At 41.1% G+C, this 19,486-nt stretch overlaps 1 protein-coding gene across 1 annotated transcript in view; it reads right to left on the minus strand.

Annotated features, from left to right (window-relative positions):
• HS6ST2 (heparan sulfate 6-O-sulfotransferase 2) overlaps positions 1 to 19,486 on the minus strand; it is a 295,540-nt gene that overhangs the window by 82,350 nt on the left and 193,704 nt on the right. Inside the window, exon 3 of the mRNA XM_012764767.3 lies at positions 3,740 to 3,772. Coding sequence (XP_012620221.2) covers positions 3,740 to 3,772 — 33 coding nt within the window. The remainder of the gene's footprint in view (positions 1 to 3,739; positions 3,773 to 19,486) is intronic.

Here is a 19,486-nt window from a genome sequence, read left to right on the forward strand (position 1 = left end):
AGCATCCTCATCATTTCATCCAATTGGTTGCAGTTGACATGCACTGTAATCGGTTGACCAGGTCCAGCACTGGACCACCAAACAGAGACCATTAGCTTCTTTTGATGAATATTCAGTTTTAGACTGTGTTTCAGCACTTCATCTTTATCCAACCATTGTGCTTAATGCTTGCAATTGTCAAAAAGAATCCATTTTCCATCACATGTAACAATATGGTATAGAGATGGTTCTCCTTTATGTCGTGACAGCAAAGAAAGGCGAGCTTTCAGATGATTTCTCTTCTGATGTTCATTTAATTCACACAGAACCCATCTATCCAGCTTCTTTACCTTGCCGATTCATTTCAAATGGTCCAATATTATTGGAATAGTAATGTCAAACCTTGCTGCTAATTCACACATATGTTGAGATGGAATCGCTTCCAGTACAGCTTTCAGCTTATCATTATACACTTTGGTCTCAGATTGCCCACATGGCTCATTTTCAAGACTAAAATCACCATAATAGGACTTCTCAAACCATCGACATACTACGTGTTCATTAGCCACATCCTTCCCAAATACTTTGTTGATATTTCAAGCTGTCTGTGCTGCATTTGTTCCATGATGGAACTCATATTCAAAAAATGACATGAATTTTTGACTTATCCATGGTTTCGCAAAAATTGCTCTAAAAAATTCAAAAGATATTCACAAGTCAAACCATCCATTTGAAAAAATGAGGATGTATCTTCATAATAAAAATAAAACCAGAAGTGTCCGACTGAAATGTCAGAGATATCAACTGTCAAACTTAGTACTTAAGGAAATCGGATATTTCATCCTTAATAACCTAAATAGTATCCAGTGAGGCTGGTACTGGATATACCAGACAATGACGGCAATAACCACTACCATTTATTGACTATTTTCTATGTGCCAAGAACAGTGCTAAGCACTTGACATGTACGATCTCATTTTAATCTTCAAAACAATTCTATGTTTTACCTGCAAGAAAACTAACTGATGCCAACAGAACTGAACCAAATTCCCAATGTCACAAAGCTAGCAAGTGGCAGTGCCAAGATTGGATCCAAGGTTGGTTTGAATCTAGAAGCCCATACTCTCAGTCACTGTGGTAATATTTCCATTATGCTAATGTTAGGTAATCTATACATAAGGGGAAGAGAGCTGATATTAGTTGAATGTCTCATTGCCAGGTGCTTTGCATAGAATATCTCCTTTCACACATATATACCATCAATATTATGGCTATATTTAGGTAAATCTTATGAGGGCATATTTAAAGAATTCTGATTCAGCTCTTTGGAAAATAAGTTGAAGCTATATCATTCCAAAACAATCGTTTATAATTCAAATGTATAGTTCCCAATGGTTTGAAAGTTTAAAAAGAGTGTGGAATCATTGATTTGGTGGTTGTTACTGAGATTCAAATTACTGGCAATTAAACTCATTGGAAAAATGAAGGAATTTAACAGGAATATCTTAAAGTTTCCCTTCAACTTTGATTTTTTTATGATTCTTAGACATAGGTCTAATGCCAATAATTTTAAAGATATGGAAAATAAAGCAGAATGTAAATGCAGCAGCAGAACTGGTTGGCATGTCAGCATCCTTTTATTCGTTAAGTATACAGAAGTTTATGGTTAAAATATTATAAAAATAAGTCTTTGGCTTTCAAGGCTTTGAATGCTAAATTAAAACAGAACTTGGAAACTCCATTCACAAAATGATACACTGAACATCCAACCAAATAATTTGCTTACAACCAACTGCAGACCTTATGATACAGTGGCTATAGGAAAGAAAGAGAGAGAGACAAAGAAAGAGAGAGAGTGACAAACACTCTGACAATTAATGTTTTTGCTGTCTATAGAAAAACAAATGAGGTTCTGGTCTGAAGCAATTAGTATTGCTGCTAATTGTGCATGTGTGTAGCGATAATACTAGGCATTTGGGATGGCTTCCAGTGATTGTTCCCTTCTTTCTCTGGATTACAAAAATTCATTCAGACAACTAAAAGATAGCAAGTACTTATGCAAACTGTTAATTATGAGGCAGAGATAATCATAATCTTGTACATTTATGAAGCTGCATATACAATGGGGATTACCAAATGATTTGTTGCTTCATTATTCTACTAGTGGTTGAAAACTATGCTATGCTTGCAAAAGGCTTTCATATATCATTCAGTTCACCAGAATTCAAAAATGGCCCCATTGGTATTTACCAAAACTGTTTCTTTCTCATCTTACCACCTGCACTCCTCTCTTCTTTCTCACTAACACTAGGTATCAGCTGCTCTGATCATAACTTCTGGTCCAACTGATCAGCACCATAATATGAATAGAGTATGTCAGGATTTGTTTATATAATAAAACTGTTACACAGAGATGGTGCTATCATGTAGTAAATTTTAAAGCAAAAAGAAAACAAAATCCTCAAGATTTCCCCCATAAAAGCAATTATAGGGACATTAGCTCCTATGTTATTGACCATTCTCTTAATGATCATCCACTACATTTTATTTAACAGATGAAGAAATCAAGGCTCAGAGCAGGGACAGGACTTGATGAAAGTCACCCCACTAGTTAGTAGCAGAACCTAGTATTCTGGCTACTATGACACGTCTAATCTATGAGCTATAAATGCCCTCCCCATGCTAATATTGTGTGATTAGGTGTCTGTGTATCTATACCATTTATCTCAACGAATTATAATCTGGCTATAAAATTAAACACTAAAATTTACTATTCTCGGCTTTCAAGTAAATCCTCTGTGGCCCTAATGTGAATATGGAAGCCCAGCTGCTAAAAGCTAAACTGGGCATCCCCAAAATGGCCCATCTAGTCTATTTTACTGGAAGTATGTCCTTGTGGAGGAATGCTAAAGCTATAGCCTTTGCTCTCACTAACCTATCTGGCCAGGGAGCACAGAGTGGGATGGAGGTCGGTAGGAAGAGAAAGCAGACACACTGGTTAATATTTCTGGAGCCAATATGCCTACAACAGGCCAAATACAGTACTGGTGAGCATCATGACCTTAGAAAACAATGTGCCAAGCATCTAGAGCACACATTTAAAAAATGGCTTATGATTCTCTGTGGCAAAATGATAGTGGAAGCTCATGGCAACAGTTGTTGCCTGGAACATTCCTGGTGTCCCCCTCCTCCACAGAGTGGAGCTATCTTCTGTTTGATTAGATTTGCTCTCCTGCAGGGTTCATGTCATGAAGGCCTCTGGCCTGTGGGATTACTCTACCTAGCAAGTCTACATATTTACATACTTTAAAAGCCCTGATATTTTCAAATAATTGATTTTCCTTCAATGAAATGCTGACCTGGTTGTTCCCTAAACCATGGTCCAGCCTAAGGACAGGTAGGTGTGCCTGAAGGACTGTGAGGAACACTATTGATGGTTGAGGTCTTCTTAACAACACACTCTACTATGGCATTGTATTTCAGCAAAAAGAAAAAAAGGAGCTACTGACCTACTGCTCACCTGTCTGGGCTGGTGGCCCTGAACATTCATCCCACTTCTGAACTAGGTCAGCCTTTAGACCTGAGACTACATGCCTGGGTGGTTTCAGTTGTTTTAAACTAAAAAAGAGCCCTGGGAAGAATATGTCCGAGCCAAAAATTTAACTATTTGTTGTACTGAAATTAAACTAGCAGGCAAGTACAGAGTCTATTTTTTCTAGCTTACTTTGTTCAGTCAAGCTAAAAATTCATCGTTACTTACCTTGCTGCATCTAGAATCTGAAAAATCCTCCACCTGTTAAAGGAACAGTAAAACCAGTTGCTAGCAAGAGCTTGGTAAGAGAGGAGTTAAAATAACAAAAGTTTTCCATTTTGCTTTAATAGCATATTTTTTCAGCCTCCCAAACCACGGGGAAGCAGCTCATGGGTAGCTTCCCCAATTTGCTCCCCATTAGCTCCTCTCAAATAGTGGGGAGATTCTGAATCAGAAGGCTGAAAGAGGCAAGGCAGCACTGAGAGCCAGACCCCTGCAGGGCTATGGGTTGGGAATGATGGATCCACCACTCACTCATGCTAATTCCATTCCCTTTCACAAAGAGGGATGGTGATCTAAGCAAAAAACAAAAGCCAATAAACCAAAAACCAACCCAACCTACCCCTGGGGCAACACTGAAATGGAAATGCCTGATTGAAAGGACCTAGGAGGAATTTACAGGAATTTTTCATATTATCAAGAATATATGAAACATAAATAACAAAAGGAAAAAAGAGAAAAGAACGATTAGATTTTGCCGATGCTCTTTTAAAAGACGAATATTCAAAGTGCACACAAAGTAATATATAAATCACCTCTCTAGTCCCTTCCACCCAAACACAAGACATCCATCAATGTAGGCAATGTCTCTCCATTCAAAAAACTTGCTTAGCTGTTTTTATAATATATGTGTTAAGGGTCACAAAACACTAATTCTACTGTGTGGATTTCTGATATTAGCAGACAGAAACTGTAAAGTTTTACATAGGTCAGTTGCTAATTTCAGGGTGCAAATGCACTCAGTTAGCTTTTAGGTTTTTTTATTATGCCAGAACTAGGAATATTATAATGTAGTAACACTTTTGTGCCCCAAATGGGTTATATGGCCTGTGTATTTTCTTGGGAGAAATGTTTCTTTACATCAAATACATTTGCAGGCTTCAGAAGTTAAGAGATTCTTTTAATAGCATGGCTAGCAGCAGAGCTTTTGCATCACCATCTGAGAAGCAACAAATGCCTCTTTTATCATCACTCCCTAATGTGGTTAAGCCCCCATTCCCTGCTTGTGAATTGTTAAGATTGCTGGGGAAGCAAGCATTATGAGAAACAAAAGCAATATACTTGGTGAGCCCTAACATTGGATCTGTTAGACAAGACACCCCCATGAGCTGACTTACCATCCAGAGCCCAATGTGCCCGTCTTCTATTCTAGCCGCAAGAAGGAAGTAATCTAGAGTGTACTGACCTACCCCATGACTTAGATTCCTATACAGTGAAGAGAGGCTGAGATCCCTTCCATTGCGCCTGGCCTTGTGAACAACATACAACACAACTTTGGGTGAAAAATACAAACAAAAATATGAAACATTTGTAAAAGGAAAACATAAAGCCATATGTTGATTCTTAGTATCAAAAAATTCCAAAGTCTAGTAAGCAGCACTTTCCAAAGCTGTAATTTTCATTTTACTGTACTTATAATAGAAATGTTCAAATAATATAAGTATATACATAATTGATTTAGGAGGACTGAATCAAATTGAACTTTAATCAGGGAACTATTATTGCTCTTGAGATTCTTTTTTTTATTTCTATGTAAACTTTTTGACTGACTGCCTATTAAAGTTTTCTCAATGATTGCACTGAGAAGACTCTTGGAAGCTCATTGCCTTACCTGGGAGTCCAGATGGGCAGAGGTGGAGTATTCAATGATGATCCATGCAGATGTTATAGATGCATCAATCAAAATGGCAGGTGGTCATCAGAAGTGAACCAAAGGCCATGGGGAAAGGTTAAAAAAATAGAGATATACCAATCAGAAGAAAATCGATTAATTTTAACAACTCATTTTATACATACGTACACACTCACACACACACACACACACACACACACACACACACTCTTTGGGAAGGTTCTTAAGTGGAAACCTTTAAAAAGACACCTGAATCATGATGTTTTATTCAAAAATGTTCATTATCTATTATGTGCCAGGTATTATTACAGGTAACGAGGATACAGCAGTGAATAAAACAGAAGAAAATCCTTGTCTCCATGGAGTTTATAATTTTATGGAACATTTTTAGGCCATCTTCTTGCCACAGAAACTGTACGTATTCTATGTTATCAAATTCTAGGAAAGAGTTTCTCCCATTTTTATTTATGCCTTTATTTATGTATGGACAACATACCGAATGACATCAGATATAACATTTGCATTAGAAGGAATTCTCTTTTTGATTGGAAGGGACATTATAAATTCATGATTTCTCCATGTGGAAAGCTCTCTGAACAAGGTGTAAATCAGGTTTCTCTTCAGCCGGATCATTTGCTGCCCATAGACTGCCACATGCTTGCACCTTGAAATGTTGCAAAAACAGGAGGCCTCTAAATGGCAATTTCATAATATTATAGTCCCACATCCCAACAGAGTGTTTTTCACTGGTGGCTGTCATGTTCTGTAAACAGCTGGCCCAGGTGACACTGTTCAGATGGGATTCAACAGCCCTCAGCAAACCACATCCTGGGATAGCAACAACAGTTAGTGGCCAAAGGAGCAGTGGTTATCATGCCCATGATCCAGCCACTGGCTGGAGAAGAAGCCATAAGAATAACCTTCCTCTGGGCCAAGTTCAAGAAGATGTGACTAAATATCCCCCATATGACAGAAACTGCCTAAGTGTTAAATTAATAGGGAAAGCAAAAGATGAAAATGAAGAGAACACATGTATATATCATCAGAGGAATGGAAATACAGGGGAAACTTGGGAGTCGAAAAATTCCAGAGGCCAATTCATCCTAACCAGGAACTCAAAGCTATGGCAGCTATCCTTGGCATTTACATTCTCAGGATTGGTGCTTAGGGCATCAGAAATAAAAGTGAAGCTATTCACTTTGATATTAAGGGCCCAAATTAAGACCTAGGAAAAACAGGATGATGTAAAAATCCAAGAGCCTTTGACTGAGAATCAGGATCCCTGGTTTCTAATCCTGGTTTTACCAATGACTCATTTGATCTTGGGAAAATTCTCTTCTCCACTCTCTCAGGGAGGTATATGAAATGAAAGAGTTTGACAAGGTGGTTGCTCAAAATCCCCTACTCCCAATATTCTTCAATTCTCTAAGAGCTTTCCCACTAATTTTGGTGCCAAGTTAGTTAAAAGTATACCAATCTCTAGTCATTTTCTCAGCAGAACATGCTACTAGTAGTTCAGAGAGCCCAGAGCCCAGCATTCTGAGTTTATGAGTAAATGAGAATATGGCCAAAACAATAATGGTCAAATTGTAATGCGAACATCATTCTGTCCAGGGAAATAGCTTTGTTTATTTGAAACACAGAGAGGCTCCTTTTTTATGATGAAAAATTTATTCAAGGAAACTTAATTGAGAAGAACAAGAAAAAGCTGATTGATGAACAATTGACCCTCTCCATTTCTCTTTATGCTCATGCGGATTCTTTGCCTGCCAGAAACCTGGGATGTTGGTGATGGCTATCTGTGAGCAGAGACCTCCACAGCCACACACTTCCTGATTAAGGTGAGAAAGATGCTCAAATTTTGTGAAAGGTATTAAAAAAAAAAACAACCCACACCAACACTGTATTGGTCTGATTGCAAATCTGTGGCAGATAATACACTCTGTGGGAAATAATTGCCTACCACTGTTCAAGCTGCCAAGCAAATGGCCCATACAACCTTTCTGGTTTCCAACACTGGACTAGTTTGCTCACCCTCCATCCAACTCCAACACTAAGAGCTGCTGTGTTTTTTGATTTTCTATATTCTCCCCACATAGGATGCCCTTCTACCTTCATCCTGGTCTCAACTTAGACACTGTCGCTCAGTAACCCACCACTTCCTTTTGTAGCTCAGGCAACCTTCCTCATTTGGTCTCTGAAGGCCAAATGTAGTATATCCCAGGGGGAAAGAAAACCTTATCATTTTTTATGCTAAATAAGGTCCCCCTAAATGAGAAGGAGACCCATGCCACCAAAGTCCCAGGCTTATTCAAACTGGTGGAGGCAAATGGAGTAGCCAGACAAAGGGCCTGGATGTTTTCTTAAGTCCTAGGCAAAACAAGCTACTTGTCTTTTTACTAGCACAGTGTTACAATGCTTGGCGAAGGGCTATGAAATAAGCCCAGGAGTCACACAGACTGGGTTTTAGTCCAGGCTCTTTCATTTACTAACTGCATGACACTGCAAAGGTGCTTTAAACTCTCAGCCTGATTTTCTCACCTACAAAACGGGGACAAGTATGGTGCCTACACCATTGATGATATTCAGCACATGTAACAACAGGTATGGCAGGTACACTGACCAATCAGAAAGGAAGCCAGTCCAATCAGAGCAGAAACCTACAGTAAACAACCTGCATAGGCAGGCCAATGCATTTAGTCTAGAAGTGAGGCTCCCAAGGTACTTGTAAGGATTAGATGAGATCATGAACGTAAACCCTATAGCAGGTCCAGAGTCAGTATGCAATAAATATTATGCATGATTAGTTTCATCTATGGAGGAAGACCAACAAGAGAATTGTCCAGAAAGACAGTGAGTCTGTGGGAGGCCAGGGACATAGCTCCCAGCGCCAGTTACCATCTTGCTGACCTGGGAATAGAAACTGCTTTTAAAAGCTTGTGCTCAAAGACACCTGTATGTAAAAGTCTACTTCGAAAGCTCCTGTGTTATTAATGTGAAGGAAGGGTGTTGTCTACATCTATGTTCTACTGTTTGACTGTTCTGCGTTCTTCCTTTTCCCATGCCAACTCCACCAAATATGCATACTCTTTGAGGGGGGTGCTTTATGGTTGGCCTGAGAATACTGAAACCCAGAACATCCTTTCCAATTTTTATTCTTTCAGTATTTGTTTTAATCCCCTGAGCCTTTGGCACAACTGTGAAGTCCCCCAAGTTTGTCTTAACTGCTCCTTTCACAGTGTCTGCCCTCCTCCAAGATTCTAAACCCAGATTCCAGACCCACCCTGCAGTCCTTTCTTTCCCTGCCAGTTGACAAGGATTTTAATCTGATCTTTGCTTTTGGGCAAGAGCACCTCAAGACTACAGAGCTTTCTAGACCTAAAAAAAATGGCCTTCTGTTGGTTCAATCTCCAGTCCTATGACATTTAGAAAGGACATATTTTTGATAGGGATTTGTCCCCATATCTCTGCATTTATACCACCTAAATGACACAATATATAACACAGGGCTATTCTAGTTAGGTTAAAAACCCTTTGATTAATTGCCACTGGTCACTTATTCCCTAGAGTCAATGTAGGTGGGGAGAGACAAATATAGCACAAAGTAACAGAAAGAGGCCTGGACTAGAAGTCAAGAACTGAGGTCCCAGGCCGGGCGAGGTGGCCCACCCCTGTAATCCTAGCTCTTGGGAGGCCGAGGCGGGCGGATTGCTCAAGGTCAGGAGTTCAAAACCAGCCTGAGCAAGAGCGAGACCCCGTCTCTACTATAAATAGAAAGAAATTAATTGGCCAACTGATATATATATATATAAAAAAAATTAGCCGGGCATGGTGGCGCATGCCTGTAGTCCCAGCTACTCGGGAGGCTGAGGCAGAAGGATTGCTCGAGCCCAGGAGTTTGAGGTTGCTGTGAGCTAGGCTGACGCCATGGCACTCACTCTAGCCTGGACAACAAAGCGAGACTCTGTCTCAAAAAAAAAAAAAAAAAAAAGAACTGAGGTCCCCATGCCAGCTTTGCCATTAACCAACTATGAAAGCCTGGGCAAGCCCATTCCCAAATGGGGAAGATGGCTCTCTGTTTCCCTATCTCCACAGTGAGGGTGTTGGACTAGGTACTTCCCCAAAGGCCCCTGTTCACTATTACATTCTAAGATTTGATAATGAATTTGACTCAGTCAAGAACATTCCTGTGAAGTACAGCTTGGGTTCTTACAAACTGTGACTTAGAGACACTCCTGCATTTCTCTAACGAATTCTGGGGCCAAAGTCAGAGTAGGTAAGTTTGTCATCACTGTCCCACTCTTCCCATCAGGTCCCTAGGCCCTCACTGGCTCCTCAGGGAATTAACTGTACATGGGGATGCCTGACATTCTGGCTAGTGCCTACCACACAAGATAAGTTAGGAGTTGCCTAATTTGAGGGGCCCTACTGATGGCTTAGTGTGGTGACTCTGAGGTTATATTTGGACTAGGCCATAAAGCTAAAGGAATGACTCATATGAGCAGATCAGCCTCTCTGGGCTGGAAAATCCTTTCAGTACCATCTCTATTGACAGCATGGAGTCACCTTCTATCCCGAGTTGTGCCTACCACATCTTGGTGTGTGTGTGTGTTTAGACAGGGTCTTGCTGTGTCATTCAGGCTGGACTGCAGTGGCATGACCATAGGTCACTGCAACTTTGCACTCCTGGGCTCAAGCAATCCTCCTGCCTCAGTCTCCTGAGTAGTTGGGACCACATGCATGTGCCATCACATCCAGCTAATTTTTAAATTTTTTGTAGAGACAGGGTTTCACTATATTGCCCAGGCTTGTCTTCAACTCCTAGCCTTATGTAATCCTCTAGCCTCGGCCTCCCAAAGTGCTGGGACTACAGGCATGAGCCATCTCACCAAGCCTCACATCTTGCTTGATTCAGAACTCAAGTGGATGCAATTAATAGAAACAACTGATACTGAGAGTTCTTTCTGCGATCATCAGTCATAGACTCCGATGGTTGGGAGATGTCTTCTAGTGATCTTTTAGAGACTATTAGTGTCACCCAACCCTTCCCTGACCCTGAGAACTTGAGGGGGCAGGGACTTACCATAGATCACATCAGTGACAAAGCCAAGACCAAGTCTATTGGTCTCTTTCCTTAACAGCTCATCTCACCCACTTTGTGTCCCCCAGAGCCTACCTAGGGTCAGCAGGCAAGCAAGCACCTGCTCTCCCAATCACACAACCCTTCAGAACAACTCACAGAGCAAGGGCTGCAAAAGACTAGGAAAACAACCATAAAAGACCCCAAGGATTCTAAAATCTTCTTTTCCAGTAGCTGTTAAATCGTAAACACATTTTCCTACGCCTCTCTCTCACGTTTTGTTTTCTGCTTAAATGTGCTTTTACTACATCACATGGTAACAATCAGTGATTCTTATATTCCTTCCGTTTTGAGAAATAATGCCTGATACCTGGGCCCTGAATTGCCATAGCACCAACCACATTCTGGAAACAAAGTGGATCCCACAAGGGAGATTGCTGAACAGCCCTTTTCAAATAGTGTTTTCTTATCAATTCTCAGTCGCAGATGTGCAGTCTAGGCTGTTTGTTGTCTGAAGTCCTTATGGAAACCGTCCCCCTCCTCCCCTCATTCCCACCCTAGCCCACCAGATTTTAGTAAAAATCTTCCATTTTGGCATCATAAGAGTGCCCTCTAGTGCTGATTTAATTAAGAATCTGGAGACTGAGAGATTCTTGCTTCCGTGGGAAGTGAGTTGGTCTATAACTTGTCCTTGGCTATGGCAGGATATATTCTTTCTAAAAGCATTTCTATAACACCTATGTGGAAATTTAGTCTTTCAGAATGGGTTAAACAAACAAAGCAAAGCAAAAAAATAAAAATAAAACTGGAGGGCCATAAAAGAAAACCTGGCTTGTTCTCTCTCCTGAGAAGTATTCCCACTTATGATGTGGGGGTGCTAGTTGAGTTATAAAATAAGGTACACAGACACAGGCCGACTTCCTCAATTGAAACTTGACAGCAATTTTCATATGTGTTTAGAGTTCTTCTAATGCAAACATCTGTATTTGTATGGTAGGTTCCAGTGATGCATTTCCTCAACTTGGTCACATTTTACAGTACATTTTTTGGAAGAAAGTTAAGAACCAATAAGAATCCCTTAGAAATTTTCTGTGTGTAACAGGGCTTGCTTTCTGTTAATAAGGGCCTGAAAAAGTTTCACTTACAATATAAATATAAGTGTGTATGTTGGCACTTATTTTGTCCCATTTTATTTCCATGTTTTAGATTTGTGGGTCTAGAAGGTCCACAATGATGCTATTTCAGCACTGGCTCAAATCAGCAGAATGTGATGGTGTGTGCCTGTGATCCCAGCTACTCAGTAGGCTAAGGCAGGAAGACTGCTTGAGCCCAGGAGTTCAAAGTTGCAGTGAGCTATTGTCACTGTACCTTTTACAGTTAGCTTTGCAAGGGGCTGCTACCTTATTGAATCTCAAATATTTTATGTGGACACAGACAAAGGATGGCAGGCTGCCAGCACGAGACAGCTGCTTCATTCACTTTTTCACACTTTTAAAACACAGAGAATGAAAAATTCCCTAACAAGTAATGATTTGGCTAGTGCTAAAATAAGGATTCAAATCATTCTCAGGAAATGTGCAGATCAGTCACTAACAGGATCAGACAATAGAGACACATGGAAAGGTCCATTCTGGAGATATGGCACCTGCTTTCAGCAGGGAGCTTAGGTCTCTGCTGAAGTCATTATGGGAACCACTGGATTTGGTCTAAAACAACTTCCTTGAAGCAAGCCCAAAACAAAGAGTGATTCATGGGTCTGGCAAGAGGCCATGTGCTAGAGTGGAGTGAGCATGGGCACTGCAGTTGACACAACTATGTTCAAATCCCAGCTCTTCTACTTTTCTCTGGTCGCCTCAAACCTGCCAGCTTCGTTTTTCTCAAGAAAACTGTGATTTCCTTGTGATCTCTGATAACATCAAACAGAGGGCACAAACCAGGTAATCAATAAAACCTGCTGAATTTAATATAACCAACAGTTGATGAAAATATGAAAAATACCCCACGCCCTCATGTTTCCAAGGATCTAAGTGTTTGGAACCAAGTAAATGAAATATCTGGATGGTGGACATCATTGCCAAAAATCTGTGATAAAGACTTTAAGCCACTGTTGTTCTTGCCCACATGTACCTTGCCACTCTCTGTCAATATAACAAATCCACATGTCCAGGATTGTGCTTGAAACCCTAGGCTAAACAGTTCTTTTTGTTTGGGAGGTATAATTTTCATAATTGGATCAACACTGCTGCTATTGATAGATGCACTATCTTTGAGAAATTATGACCAGTTCAACAGTTTTGTGGGATTCAGATGTCTTTTTATGTGAGGATGTAATACCATTGTGAGGGCAAAACCTTTGTTTCTCTGAGAGAACAGGTCTCCTTTTATTGCAGGATTCTCCGTTTCATGTCTTACCTATACTTTCAAAACCAGGACCCAAAATACTCAATGCTTTTGCCCCAAGAAATATGGAACAAAACAAAATATGGAACAAGCTTGCCAAATCACCTCAAGAAACACACAGAATCTTTTCTAGAATTATTGGAAATTATATCTAAATGACAAACAATAACAATCATACCATTACGTGAGTGCTTACTTTATGCCAGGCACCATACACTTTATAGGAATTATCTCATTTCAGCCTGAACAAAAGTCTTAATTTACTGTATAGATGAGAAAACTGAGGCTCGCAGAGATGTGCAAGATAAGTGGCAGAGTCTGAATTCCAATCCAGAGTTGTAGGATGCCGGTGTTCAAGCTCATTAGCCACTAAGCTATACTAACTCTTAGTTCATTTTATCTCCACAGCAACCCTTTGAAGTAGGCATCATTCTTCTCATTTTACAGGGAAGTCAGGGAGGCTCCGAGGCTAACTTGCTCAAGGTCAGACAGCTAATAAGTGAAAGTGCTACAATGGGAATATTCAGTATTTCCTGACTCTGATTCTTACGCCTTGCCTATTGCACTGTGTGCCACGCCTCCACGAGGCACTAATGTGGAAAGGGTCACTGTATATAATCTCTCTGGGCATATCACCCTTCCACTGAGAGCTGGGAATTGCACCCTCGTTACTGTACAAGGCTGCAGCATTCTCTGAAAAGTGCTTCCTTGTACACCTCTCTTTAAGCTTCTCATGGGACTATTTTTCATTTTGAATTCCAGGATAAACTTGCAGGCTATGAGTGCCAAGCACTTGAATACACAAGGAACACAGGTAGTAGCTCATTTGAAGATGAAAACCTGGTGTAAATCTTCACCATAGCTATGCTGCTCCCCTAGGACATAAATCAGGTGGCAGTGGGTGGGCCAGGGGCCTGCAGGGAAAGGGAAGTTGGCAGGCAGATCAGGTCTCTCTCTCTGTGGAGCAGTGGGGGCTGGGGTGTTTCTTGCTATTACACCTATCTTTCTTATTTAGAGGAAAACGTGATTAAATCAGATATACACAGAATCCAGAAAGTCCAAGGAAAGACGACCAAAGAAAACAATGGGAAGAAGCTGGAGTATGTGCCCCATTCCAAGGAGGCCCATGTAACTATAGTGGTAAGAGGGGAATTTTTTGCCATGGGAAAGAGTTGTGTTAGCCAAAGTCCATCCTCTAGCACTGTGAGTCAGGCCATTCAAAATTTGACCCTGACTTAATTTAAAAACCTATGAAAGTTGGAAGGTACCCTTAAAGACCATCAAGCCCAAACTCATCATTTTTTAGGTCCTGAGAGAGAAAGGGACTTGTCCAATGTCACACAGTTTGTAATTGGGTCAAAATCATCTCTCAGATCTCATGACTTCCAGTTTGGGAATCTTAAATGCACCAAGGTACTTGACAAGAAAATGAATGCAGTGATCTATGCTAGAGGATAAAAGTAAAAAGGCCAGTTGGGAGCCAGCAGCAGGGATCCAAGCATGAGGACTGGGCTGTGTTGTTTAATTAGAACAATAGCTCTGTAATATCCTCTTTCCTATCTCCTTGTACAGGTGAGGCAACCAAGCCTCAGAGAGATGAAGCACTTTGCCAAGGTCATGTAACTAATAAGTGGAGAATGGAACTTGCAGGCCGGTCTGACTCAAAAACCTACGTGCTTCTATACTAGCAGTGTTTTGGCCCCCTAATTACTCTGTGGCCATCTCCCAAATAGAAATGAGGTCCCTTCAATTTACAAGTGAGTTTTAACATATTCATGTTTTGCAATCGTAGTAAGAACAGGGTGGGCTCTCACCTGTAAACCCGAATCCAACAGAGTCTTGGCTGGTGCCTGGTGCTCAGATTCCCAGGAACACCTTTGGACTGCCCTTGTCCTTGGGAACCGAGGAAAACAGGAAGCCACCAGAACAGCCTATCAGCTCCGTCGCAGCCACTGAGGGCTGTGTAATCTCCCCACAGAAACCGGTGTGCCACCTCAGGCTGCTAAGAGTGCCTGCATGATCGTGACAGCCAAGCTGCCAGCTAATTGGGACGATGCTGTGGGAGTTTCTTCATGCTTAAGGAAAAGGGATACAGCTGAAGTCTGTATCCAGCACTAGGCAGTGCTGCTCTCTACACACCACCCCTCTGGGACTTCTACCTTAGCACCACATGGTAGCCCTGTAGCAGCAGAGGAGTGTCTCTTCTTTCAGGAAAGCCGAGAGCCACTGAAGTAGTGGGGACGGTCCTCACAAGTGGGAGGAAGGATTTGGAACTGCTTATTTGAAGGTGTCCTTGCTGAATTGCTAATTGTACAAGTGGCACATCATTGGGCTGCTTGCTCATTCTTTTTCATCAAAACAGGGGTGTACAGTATATCTTACGGGCAGTGGAGAAATCACCAGGCAGCTGGGTTTGTGTAAATTGAATCCTAGTTTCTCACTGCCATACATTTTGATCAATCTCCAACTGCCCAACAGTTGGCAGCTGCCCTTCATACTCTGGCTTTAAGCTACTCTGCTCCCAAACTCTAATCAGGTAGGTAATGATCTGAAAACTCAGACGATCTGCTGCTAGAAGGAAAACCCAATGTAAAGGGATCTTTCTCTAGGGAAACCCTTTGAATATATCTGGACGGTTGTTTTAGATTTTGAATGGAGGTCTCTCCCCAAACACAAACATACCTGCTTTTGATTCAAATTGTGTTCTTTACTCTTCTGACATATAGCTAAATTTTTAACAGCTCTATTGAGGTATAATTTCACATACCATACAATTCACCTAATTAAAGTATACAGTGGTTTTTAGTATATTCACAGATATGTGCAACCATCACCACAGTCAATTTTAGAATATTTTCAATCACCTACAAAAGAAACCCTATACACTCCAGTGGTCCCTGCCCTATCCCTCTATTCCTCCCAGCCCCTAACTACCAAGAATCTACTTTCTCTACAGATCTTCCTGTTCTAGACATTTCAAATAAATGGAATCATATAATAGCAATCTTTTGTGACTGGCTTTTTTTTCACTTAGCATAACGCTTCCAAGGTTCATCCATGTCCTAGCATTTATCAGTAATTCATTCATTTTCATGGCCCAGATAACATTCCATTGTATAGACACCCAAAAATTTTTGAAAAGTAAAATTCATCTAAACAATCTTATCTTCACTCACTAGACAAGCCCATAGATCTTTCCTGAGCACCTGCTGTGGTAGAACTATTATATTACTAGCACTATGGGGTGACATAGAGATGAATAAGGAGATACAACAAACACATTCATTCATTCATTCGCTCAAGGCACTTGGAACTCAACAGTGAGCAAGACATTGTCCCTGCCTTCCATGAGCTCACAGTGAGGACAGAAGTATAGAAAACCAAACCTGGTAGCTCCATGGTATATAACTGCTGAAAGTACCTACAAGTTATGGTGAGCCCAGTTTTCACTCTGGAGCAGTTCACAGCCCAGGATTGGGTTCCTGATTCCAAAAACACTCATGAGAGAAATTAGTCCAAGAGAGGGTAGCAGCCAGGGATTCACGTGGTTTTTTTGTTGTTGTTCATTTGTTTTGCATATTTTTATTGAGGTGAAATTCATGTAACATAAAATGAAGCATTTTAAAGTGCATAATTCAGTGGGATTTAGTACATTACATGTTGTGCAACTGCCACCTCTATCTGGTTCCAAAACATTCTCATCACCAAAAAGAAAACCTTGTACCCATTAAACACTCACTCTCTCTTCCACCCTCGCCTCAAGCCCTGGCAAGCACAAATCTGTTTTCTGTCTCTATGGATTTGTCTACTCTGGATTATTCATGTAAGTGGAATCATACAATATGTGGCCTTTTTAGTCTGGCTTCTTTCACTTTGCCTAAGGTTTTTGGGGTTCATCCGTATTGTAGCATGCATTAGCACTTCAATCTTTTTTACAGCTGAACAATATTCCACTGTATAGATACACCACATTTTGTTTACCCTTTCACCCACTGATGAGCATTTGGGTTTTTTCCATTTCTTTTTCACTCTCATGATTAATCCTGCTGTGAACGTTTGTGTACAAGTTCTTATATAGGCATATGTTTTCATTTATCTTAGGTATATGCCTAAGAGGAGAAGTGCTAGAGACCATATGGTAATACTCTGTTTAACTTTTTGAGAAACTGCCAAACTGGGTTGCACAGCAGCTGCACCATTTTACATTCCCACCAGCAATGAATAAGGGTTCTAGTCTCTCCCAGGGATGCAGTCTTATTTCTTACTTTTAGAGAAGAGTTCCATTAAATTGGAGATACCCAATTAGTCCACCAAATGATTGACCCTAATGCTGGACATTTGAGTTTGGGCCTCTTAATTTAATGCCTAGGCTACTGGGAGAAACAAAACAAATGGGGAGGGGGTTGGGGGGACAGGAGGCCTCCCCTCCTCCACAGCTCTCGGAGTGCCTCTGAGCATGCTCACAGCCTAAAGGGGCAAGTTGGCAGGTCGGCAGGTTGGCAGGGTGGCTGTGAAACTGTCCCCTGACCTACATGGATGGCATTCACAGCATCAGGCCCAGCAGAGGACTGAAAGAACATTCTTGGCTGTTAGAGCCAAGCCTAGCAAAATCCAGGAGGTGATTTTATGAAAGAAATGACATGAAATCAATAATGACTCTGGCAATAAGGGAAAGAACAGCACGGCTTTTTCTATTACACAAGAAATTGGAAGAAGCGTCAGTGGCTTGCGAAGGCACTTAGATGCCATGGTATTCGACACTAGCTCCTGTCTCTTGGAATAAAAGTCTGACATAAATCTAGGAAATAAATAATAATGATGAATGTCTAGCTCTAAAGATGACAACATATAAGTATATCACTGAAACTTGCCCTTATGGCCTGTCTCTCTTCTCCAGTGATCAGACAGCTCGACAAATATTGAATCCGCTCTGCCTCCAGCCTATATCACTCCCTGGGCAGGTCAGTCCCATTCCGAAGTGGCATTAAATCTTTCAAGCCATTCAATGCAATTTTCATGCACTGAGACTGTCACTGTCAAGATGACATGCCACTCACTGTCCAGGAAAAGCTGGGGTACAATCCTAAAGGCCCTTCCTCAAAGCCTAAGAGTTTGCATCCTTAGGGGAGAAGAAGCCTTCTCTCAATGATCTCTATCAGAGCCCAGATCCTTGGATCTTTCATAACTTAAGATTTAGGTGGGTGGATTTCAAACGCTTTAAGAAACCAAGTTCTTTTTTCAAAAAAGCCTTCCAATAACTCCATTTATAAAAAATACACAAAAACTGAGCTGCTCTAAATGAAGAAGGGCTAGGATGAAGGAGGAGGGGGGTGAGGGCAGGGCTGTCATTCATTGCCCCACAATAAGGGCACTGCAAAACTCCAGGGAGCACCATCCAGATAGAACAACAGTTCCCAAAATGTGACATGAAGACACCGGTGGCCCCCAAGACCATTCAGGGGGTCCCTGCAGTCCTCTCTTTTCCAAATATAAGCCTGTGTGAGGCTGGATTTTCTTCATATACTTTATTCAAAATAATATATCACAACAGATCAAATGCAGAAGCTGCTATGGGAATCCACCTATAATCTATGGAGCCAGATATCAAAAGGATTTACAAGATATAAAATGATGCCACTCGTTTATTTTGTTGCTTTGAAAATCAGTTATTTTTCATAAAAATCATGTTAATATGCAATAGGTATAGTATTGTTATTATAAATGGATTAATACATGTTTTGAAAAAGTCTCAGTTTTTAATTCTAGTACGGTCAATATCAACAGGTATAGTCCACACAAACAAAAGCTCTTTGGGGTCCTCAATAATTTTTAAGAGCACAAAAAAATCTCAAGATAGAAAAGTTTGACAACTATTGACTTAGAATATGATGTAAATGGAGTTGTGCAAAGCCCTGAGGCTCTGGGTGTAGGTTAGAGGGTCTGAGTCCTGCCTGCTCTCCCACCTTCCACACCCCTGAGGCAACCCTTAGGGTACCACCTCAGAACCCTGAGGGTCTAAATTTGAAAATAACTGATCGAGTCCAGCCCCCTCACTTTAGAGACCAGCAAACCTAAGGAAGCCAAGAGTTATGGATCCCCAAGTTCTGAAGAGCTGGGCTTACATCCATGTCTTCTTTAGGGAGCTTCTCTTCCCTCACACTGGGCTGCCACTGACAAAACACTAGCAGCTTCCACTTGCTGTGCTCTCTTATGTGTTCAGCATGGTGCTAAGAAGCACTGTACTCTGTAAATTCCAGATTGAGCACCACCCCTCGTGCTTCCTTCCTCCCACTCTGCAAACACATTTGGTCTGTAATGCCCCAAGTTTGCTAAAGCAACAGAGAGAGAAAGGCAGGCAACAGGCTGCCCTCCCTCCTTCACCATATTCATCTCTGCATCAAGCCAGCTCTGGCCTTCTCAGTACAAAGAATTTAACCCGACGCCGGCTTCCTCAGCTCATCTTGATGAGCAGCATGCAACCCACCAGAGAGGGGATTATTGAAAAGCCAGGAATCAATTGATTTAATCAGGTTCCTGTATAGTTCAAGAAAGGCCCACATGGGCAACAACTGAGAGGTTAAGA

The sequence above is a fragment of the Microcebus murinus genome, chromosome X (assembly GCF_040939455.1).
Source record: "Microcebus murinus isolate Inina chromosome X, M.murinus_Inina_mat1.0, whole genome shotgun sequence".
Lineage (NCBI taxonomy): Eukaryota > Metazoa > Chordata > Mammalia > Primates > Cheirogaleidae > Microcebus > Microcebus murinus.